Consider the following 9,294-nt stretch of genomic DNA (forward strand, 5'->3'; position numbering starts at 1 on the left):
TAGGGAGTGGAGACCCCTATAGTTAGGAAAAGTGACTAGGGAGTGGAGACCCTATGTACTAAAATAATTAACTAGGGAGTGGAGACCCTATGTTGGAAAAGTGACTAGGGAGTGGAGACCCTATGTCTAAAATAACTTCAACAAGGGAGTGGAGACCCTATGTTGGAAAAGCGACTAGGGAGTGAAGACCCTATGTCTAAAATAAATTCAACTAGGGAGTGAAAACCCTATGTTGGAAAAGTGACTAGGGAGTGGAGACCCTATGTCTAAAATAAATTCAACTAGGGAGTGGAGACCCTATGTTGGAAAAGCAGACTAGGGAGTAGAGAACCTATGTCTAAAATAACTTCAACTAGGGAGTGAAGACCCTATGTTGGAAAAGCGACTAGGGAGTGGAGACCCTTTGTCTAAAATGAACTCAACTAGGGAGTGGAGACCCTATGTTGGAACACTACAAGAAAAACTGGAATTAGCTACGAACGTCGTCGCTAATCTGTCGCTAAAATGCTCGTAGCTAACACAAATTCTTGATAATTCATTGCTAATCCGTCGCTAAATGAGATTAGCGACGGATTTTTATATTTAGCTACAGAATTTTTTCGTCGCTAAATCCTTGTTTTTAGTAATGGAAAGGTGACTAGGGAGTGGAGACCCTATGTCTAAAATGAACTCAACTAGGGAGTGGAGACCCTATGTTGGAATGGCGACTAGGGAATGGAGACCCTATGTCTAAAAATAAACTCAACTAGGGAGTGGAGACCCTATCTCTAAAAATAAACTAAACTAGTGAGTCGAGACCCTATGTTGGAAAAGCAGACTAGGGAGTGGAGACCCTATGTCTAAAACAAAATCAACTAGGGAGTGGAGACCCTATGTTGGAAACGCGACTAGGGAGTGGGAGACCCTATGTCTAAAATAACTACAAACTAGGGAGTGGAGACCCTATGTTGGAAAAGCGACTAGGGAGTGGAGACCCTATGTCTAAAATAAAATCAACTAGGGAGTGGAGACCCTATGTTGGAAACGCGACTAGGGAGTGGAGACCCTATGTCTAAAATAACTTCAACTAGGGAGTGAGACCCTATGTTGGAAAATCAAGCGACTAGGGAGTGGAGACCCTATGTCTAAAATAACTTCAACTAGGGAGTAGAGACCCTATGTTGGAAGAGAGACTACGGAGTGGAGACCCTATGTCTAAAATAAAATCAACTAGGGAGAAGAGACCCTATGTTGGAAAAGCAGACTAGGGAGTGGAGACCCTATGTCTAAAACAAAATCAACTAGGGAGTGGAGACCTTATGTCTAAAATAAATTCAACTGGGGAGTGGAGACTCTATGTTGGAAAAGCATCGTAGGGAGTGGAGACCCTATGTTTAAAATGAATTCAACTGGGGAGTGGAGACCCTATGTTGAAAAAGACGTAGCTAGAGATTGGGGACCCTAGGCTACCATGATTTTTGAATTTTTCTTCTCTTCTTCTTCTTCTTCTTCTTTTTTTTTTTGGAATGAGTGAATGCGGGAAAGAGTTTTGGAGGGGGCTTCCCTTTTTTGGATTGTTACTGCAAAGCTGTTTCTAGCCCTTGCGCAGTTTCTTTTTGGTTGCACATGCTTCTTGCAAAGTTGCTTTGAATTACACCTGTTTCATGTTTTTCAATCAAAGAACAATTTTTCAGTTTGAAACAGTGGTTGGTTTTGTGGCCTTGATTATTTAAACCACTTGATCTTGGACCCTTTCATCTACAACTGGTTGTTTCCTGAATACCGATTGCATTTATGACCCTGGAGAAACTCTGGCTTTTCCAAACTTTGCCATGACGGTTGGTCGGTGGAACTCAAACTTTTCGACTTTATTTTTCCTACAAAGGCTTTTCCGTTTTGACTTCCTTTTTTTTTTTTTGTGTGTGTTTTTAACTTCGGGGTATTGGGGAACTTTTTCTCCTTAAACTTTGGCGCAATGGCTAGTCGCGTGGGACTTAACCTTTTTCAACTTTGTTTCGCCTTCGTAGGCCTTTCATTTCTGGCTTCTTTCTTCTAACTTTAATTTCAGATCATTTGGGTACCTTGGCTTTTCAAAACTTTGCCGAGACGGTTAGCCGCGTGGGACTCAACCTTTTCAACTTTCAAGAGTTGTCAATTTCAAAACATCAGCCACCATGGCCGGTCGAAGTCGACTTGATGCCCCCTGACGAGGTTGGGTGCCTTATTGCACATTAGCTCGTGTCAAATGAAAACCCTGTAAATCAGTCTTGCCATCCCTTCTTTGTCTCAGTTTCGGAATAGAGTTAGACCTAAAGGGATTCAAAGGAAAACAAACAAAGGAATTGATAAATGAATTTAGACAAGAGGCATCCCTTTCAGGGAAAAGAAAGAAGGAATTATCTGGAGTACATGCAGATTTCAAATGAACATGACATGACTTTTGGACTGGATGCCTGATCTGTATAAACCGTCCGACTCTCAGAAATTCATCACAACTTTTGCCTCAAAATCGAGAAACCTTTCTAGGACTTTGTCGATGCCGATGGCTGTGAGGATCCTATTTTCAATCAGGGGCGCCCTTTGCGGGATTTCACGAGTTGACCTCTCTCATTTCTCTTCTCACCATCACCTTATAGTGCTCTTTGCGAGTTTTCACTAACAAGACTCTCTCATTTTCAATTTCTCTGCTTACCATCGCCTTACGGTGCCCGTGTGGGTTTTCACCAATAAGACTCTCTCATTTCATTTCTCTAATTTTGTTGCATCAGATCCAAGTAACTGTATCCTCCCATTTTGAACCTCTTTGCCGATTGATCAGAAGGACTTGAACAGGGTTTTGGGGTAAAAAGTTTGGATTGAATTACAACTTTGGAACCTTTTGGGCGAAACCATCGCCGAAACCATTATAACATCTGCCCCAGTTTCACTTTTGGGGGAATTTGGTTTTTCTTTTTGGTGTGACTGAACCCCAGAGAGGCTGCCAACGTATCCTTTCGGAATGAAGTCGAACGTAGTTCAGGGAAACTTTGTTTTTGATCTTCTTTTGTTTTTCTGTTTTGTTTTGTTTTCCTTTGTCTATCTTTTCCTTTCCTTTTCCACTTCTTTTTTTTTCATCATTTTTTTCATTTTCTTTGTCTTTTCTTCCTCTATTATTTTTTTGTATTTTTCTTTTTCTTCTCTTTTTTCTTCATCTCATTTTTTTCAATTTTTTTTTCAATAACACTTTCAGGTTCCAAAGAGGGTAATCAAAGAAGAGTAACCAGCTCAAAGGGTTTGCAAAGAGTTGATAGTGTTTGGGTAGCTAGAATAAAAACCTTCTTCATCCCAACCGGAGAACATTTATATTATATAGAGGATCCAACATAGTACCTTTTGACTGCATTTGCATTGACAGTTGTTTCAGGATATTTCCTTCGATGTTTTCCAGGTACAACGCACTGTTTGGCAGTACCCTTGTTATCATGTATGGATCTTTCCAATGTGGAACCAATTTTCCTCTAGCTGTTCCAACTCTTTATTTTATTTCCTTAAACTTATCTTCATTGCAATCTAATTCTTGATTCACTATTTCGAAGTCTGGCGGCGTTTTAGGATCTGGGCATGAAGTCCGAAAGCATGTCATGTTATTCAAATCTGCATTTAACAGAACTAAAAAGAGAATAAGAAAATGACAAGATTAAGAAAAGAGACATTCCCGGACAATGAAATATTAATTTCATTTGATTTTTGATATTTTGATTTTGATTTATTTATTTATTTTGAAGATAGAAGGGTTTACATCGGAAAGTAAGACATTAAAGTAAAACATCCGGATCACACCCTGAGATAATGTGGACGAAGAAAGGATAGCAAAACTGGCTATCGAGACTCCCGTCTGATTGGGAGCTTTCAGGCTTGGCCACCGTTTTTTGGCTTTTCTTCTGTCTCGGCAATGGCTGCAATGGCCTTCAGTGCCAGATCAAATTCCTCATCTTCACAAATCATTCCGACTATTAGCCCGTTGTTGTGGGCAAGCAACAGATTGTTCATCACATCAAGAGTTTCTTCATCCTGAAAAACAATTCTTTCAGCTTCAATCAAATCTTCAACTGCCCTTTTGAGGGTCCAACAGTCCTCTGTATTGTGTCCCGCTGCTCCAGAATGGTATTCACATCTAGCATCAGCCCGTGCGAGGGGGACTCAGGGTTTGGCCGGTTCGGGGCCACTGACTGCAATAGATTTAGCTTGATTAGCATTTGGAACAAGCTTGAATACGATTCACCAATAGGGGTGAACTGATTCTTTCTGAAAGTTTCTCTTGGGCGATGATTGTATTGGGGAGCATTTGGTTGGGGATTATATGGAGCTTGGTAAGGATGGGCGTTTCTGGGAGGTGGAGCTCGATTTTGTGGATAATGTTGTGGCCGCGAATAAGTTTGCGCGTTCATCACCGCATAGGGAGGCGGTGCCATGGCATAAGCAGCATCTTGAAGTGGATAGTAGTGTTGAGGGACCTCAGGAAGCATATATGATTGGCTGAATGACCTGCGGGCCGCCCTCGAGCTGGAAACCATCATGGCTCCTTCTTCTCTCCCGTTTCTATTTATCAAATCCTCTGAACCATTTTGAACATATAATGATGTGGCTTTAAAAGCAGCATGACTCAAGATTCGGCCCGTTTTCAGCCCACTTTCAACAATTTCCCCAATTTTGATAGCCTTAGCAAACGGCTTACCCATAGCGGACATCATGTTCTGGAAGTAGTCCGCCTCTTGGGCCTGTAGAAAGACCGTGGCCATTTCAATTTTGTCCATTGGAGGCTTTACCCTGGCAGCTTGCTCACGCCATTTAATAGTATATTCGCGAAAGCGTTCCGGGTTTTCTTTTTCAAATTGGACAAAGAGTTTCTGTCGGGGGCGATGTCCACATTATACTGGAACTGGCTGACAAAATCTCGGGCCATATCGTCCCACACGTGCCAATGGGTAATTTCTTGATCCGTATACCACTCAAAAGCGACTCCGGTGAGACTTTCCTTAAAATAGGCCATTAGCAGCTCCTCTTTTCCGCCAGCGCCTCTCAACTGGTTACAATATCGTTTCGGGTGAGCGACCGATCTCCATGCCCGTTGTACTTTTCAAATTTTGGCATCTTGAAGCCAGCTGGTAAGTGGACATGGGGAAACATACAGAGGTCAGAGTATGACACACTCTTTTGACCACTCAGACCTTGCATGTTTTTCAGGCTTTGTTCCAGGCTCTTCATCTTTCGAGCCATTTCCTTTTGCTTGGAATTTTTAACCACCTTTTCTTGCTCCACCGAGAGATCATACTGCGGAGGTTGAGTGAAGGAGTAGGGGGTCACATATGTTATTTCTGGTTGAAGCTGTGGACCCTGAAAGATAAAGATTGGAGGCGGTGCCCTTGAAGCCGTTGCCTGGGGGCGAACCACAGAAGGCATGCCAGGATCATCGGAGGGCATTGGAGGGTGCCCGCATGGGATGAGCGGGTTGGGCACAGGGGCGTTGGTAACCTCACCTGACCCGGGGATCAGCTTAGGGAACCCAGGGATTGCACTTGGCGGTTCCCTACAATTAGACCAAGCGTCCCACATTTTCAATATGCGGAGACGCAAACATCTTATTCTCTTCAGCAGCTGCTGATTCTGGTTGTGAAACAGCCGATGTTGGGCTATCCTTTGGATCGATGATTTGTGGATGGCTTTCAGAGGCCATAGGAACCTTTCCTTTGGATCTTATAAATAAGGATGGGAAGACAGATTACCAACAAAACCAACCACCAAGACCTGGCTAGTTTGCACACGCAACAACCTTGTCAGTTCTGAGACGCTTAACAGATAGGAAATCACAAGTTTGGATGCAATGCACCTAAACAGTTAAACGTTTCTACCATGTGTTTGAACGGTTGCTTGTTTCATCCCGGCCTTAACTAACCTTTTTTTTTTCAATTTGCACCTCTTTTCTTCATTTTTGCTTCTCTCTAATCACTCTTGATTTTGATTTTATTTCTACCGCTCTTTTATGTTGGCACTCTCTCTTTTTTTTTCCACTTTTTCTTTCTTTTTCACTCAATTTTTTTTCTTTCTTTTTTTTTCAAATTATTTTTCGCCCAGTTTTATTTTATAGTTATGATCAAATCCGGTGCAGATTGCCTACGTATTATGCCCCGCATGAATCAGATCTTGCGTAATTCGAGAAGATTGGGAATGGAGTAAACAAACTAACTCTTTTTTTTTATTTACTTTTCTAAAACTCAGACCATGAAAGCTTTAAGAAAAAGAAAAACATTTTTTTATTTGATTTTTTTTTTGAAATTTTCGAAAGAAATGCTTTAAAAGGAGAAAGGAAATATTGTTTTGAATTTTGATTTTGATATTTTCTTTTTTTTGAAAGAAAGACTTCTAAAAATTCATTACCTTTTGGTTTGAACTTTGGGAATTTTAAACGTAAAAAGAAAATTTTTTTTCTGTGTATTTTCATTTGTTTTCTCTTTTTCTAAAGAAGAAAGAAAAATATTTTTTTTTTGGATTTTGGATGTTGCCTCTTAATTTTCGAAAGAGGGACTTTTAAGAAAATATTTTGGATTTCTGAGTTTTTTGTTTTATTTACAAAAGTACTTCTAAAGAAAAGTGAAAATATTTTTGGATTTCAATTTTTCAATTTTTTTTGACATTTACGAAAAAAGGGCTTCTAAAGAAGAAAAAGAATATTTTTTCAAATTTTTGTTTCTAATTTTTTTTGATTTTTTTTGATTTTTTTTAATCTTTGGAAAAAATACTTCAAAATAAAGGAAACACGTATTTTGGATTTTGATTTTTTATTTTTATTTTTTTTCATATGAAAGACTTTAGAAAGTAGGAAACTATTTTTTGAGTTTAAAAAAAAAACTTTTTTTTTGAATTTTCTAAGGAAACATTTCTAAAGAAGGAACTAAAGGACAAAATTTTTGGAATTTTGAAAATTGGGGTTGAAACCGATAAGGTTTGCCTACGTATCTCACATCCGGTGAGAATCAGACCCGCGTAGTTCGGTCAGTTTTGACGGAACAAGGGAAACATGGCACTTGAAAATTTTGGCTCATTTTGAAATGACTTCTTTTTTTCAGAATTTCGGCAGAGTTTCAGAATTTTTTCAAGCACTTGGGTTTTTCAGAATCTGGTGAATTTTCTCTTTCCTAGCTCACTCTGTTTTTTTTTTTATTTTCTTTCCCTTTTTTTAGAAGCCGGTCAACATGCAAGCCGAAACAAACAGATGCCCAAGTAGCACGTAAGATGCATCAGGATGGTCTTTTAATTTGGGTACACCTGTCCTAGACGAACCCAACCTCTGTGTTGAGTCCCCAAAGTCAAATGCACATGATGCAAACAAGCGTTCCTACTAGGGATCCGGCATGAGGCTATGTTATACTAGGTCTAAAAATCTGGGTGTATTGTTCTAGACCTGGCTTACCCGAGCGGACAGCTCGAGCCGGGAAGGAGGGGGGGGAAGCGTACCGGGAGTACAGAAGCTTCACCGGCTTTGCAACTTCTCCGAACCTCGTTCTGAAATTGGATATGACTCTAACAGAAAAGAAGTCGCACGAAGTGCACACTTCCCAGATGATTTAGAAGACTCAGAGAGAAGAGGGTTTCGTAACAATTTATATACAGTCCAAACAATATCAAAACGGTAAAAAGCGGCATTTAGCCCATTAGGTTCAAACATGTAAAAATCAGATAATAGATAAAGCCAAGTATAACAGTTATTATAAGCTCGAATTCTTGAACCCTGAAACAAAATTTCTGGGTTCTTATCCCAGCAGAGTCGCCAGAGCTGTCACGTCTCCTTTTTTACTACCCCGAGGGTATATAGGAGTTTTTCCAATTTAAGTGACATTATTCGAATGGGATTATTTTATTTTAATTTTTTCAGAGTCGCCACTTGGAATAATTATTTTGGTGTCCCAAGTCACCGGTTTATTTTTAAAATCCCAAATCGAGGAAAAATCGACTTTATTTAAAAGCCTGCGAAACCAGAAATTCTAGATAATGAATTCTGTTAATCCGGGAGAAGGTGTTAGGCATTCCCGGGTTCCGTGGTTCGAGCACGGTCGCTTAAGCTGTTAATATTGGCCTATTATCTGATTAATACATGTTTTAAACCTAGTGCATTTTAACTTTATAACCGCTTTTATTTATTTAAACCGCTTTTAGGATCTACGAAATTATTTCTTAAACAAGTTACGATTGTCGTACACTTGCCGTTTTGGAACACACCGCAAACCACGCTACATGAAATGCACCCGCGATTCGCGACATGTTTATTTTATTAGTATTCGAAGTTGTTATGATCGGGTGACATGAAATGCACACTCGAATTGGGGATTGCGTATCGAGACTATGCCACGGGAGCCGTACCCATAGTCACGATGATTTATTATAACACGCGCCTAAAGCAAACTACGAAATATTCAAAGTATTTTCTACACTAGTTGGTATTAAGCTTCCTCATAGTTAACCTCAATAAATCAGTCAATGAAAAATGATTTTCGATCATATTCTCTTATTAATAGTAAAGAACTAGCCTGTCAAAATAAGAATCAAAATAGGCAGACAAATTAGCGAAAAGAATAAGGGGAGCAAGAAAATCAAATTCAATCGTTTCTATGCAAATCACAATATAGCTAGGAACTATAATATGTTTCTTAAACTGAATCTATGAAGAAAATGACAAAGTGTACCTCATAAAAAATTTTCTAGTTCCCGCGGTTCCACAAGAATATAGAGAGGCTTTCCCTTTAGCCTGCTTTGATCCTTGACATCTGGAACTCCGATAACGCAACCACATTCAACCACCTCAGCTCCCATCCGTTCTAGAAGTTTAATTGCAGCAGAGAGCGTTCCACCGGTAGCTACCAAATCGTTAAGTATGACTGCTTTGCCCCCTTGATGTACATCTCCAACATGCATCTCCAAACAATCTTTCCCATACTCCAGTTCATATGATTCTGCAATTACCTTACCTGACAATTTTCTTGGCTTGCGTAAAGGAATAAACTTTGCACCAATGGCTAGAGCTACAGATGGACCAAACATGGACCCTCTAGCTTCAATTCCAGCAACAACAAAGATGTCCATGTCTTTGTACCTATAAGCAAATTTATATGCACAGCGAATCGGTACAACAGAAAAACAACAACAATTTCCTTTGAAGGCCTAGATTTTTGGAAGATCATCTCCTTTTCAGATCTGAAATGGCTTTCCAATTAATAAAACTTCAGCAATTATGACAACTGAAAATCGAACTTTCAATTGATGAAATTTCCAGTAGATACGGAC

At 39.7% G+C, this 9,294-nt stretch overlaps 1 protein-coding gene across 1 annotated transcript in view; it reads right to left on the minus strand.

The window, feature by feature from the left end:
• Positions 1-5,692, minus strand: part of LOC109235861 (adenine phosphoribosyltransferase 5-like) — an 8,516-nt gene extending 2,824 nt beyond the window's left edge. Inside the window, exons 1-2 of the mRNA XM_019402108.1 lie at positions 5,595-5,692; positions 4,504-4,785 (exon numbers count right to left, since the gene is read on the minus strand). Coding sequence (XP_019257653.1) covers positions 4,504-4,785; positions 5,595-5,692 — 380 coding nt within the window. The remainder of the gene's footprint in view (positions 1-4,503; positions 4,786-5,594) is intronic.

The sequence above is a fragment of the Nicotiana attenuata genome, chromosome 12 (assembly GCF_001879085.1).
Source record: "Nicotiana attenuata strain UT chromosome 12, NIATTr2, whole genome shotgun sequence".
Lineage (NCBI taxonomy): Eukaryota > Viridiplantae > Streptophyta > Magnoliopsida > Solanales > Solanaceae > Nicotiana > Nicotiana attenuata.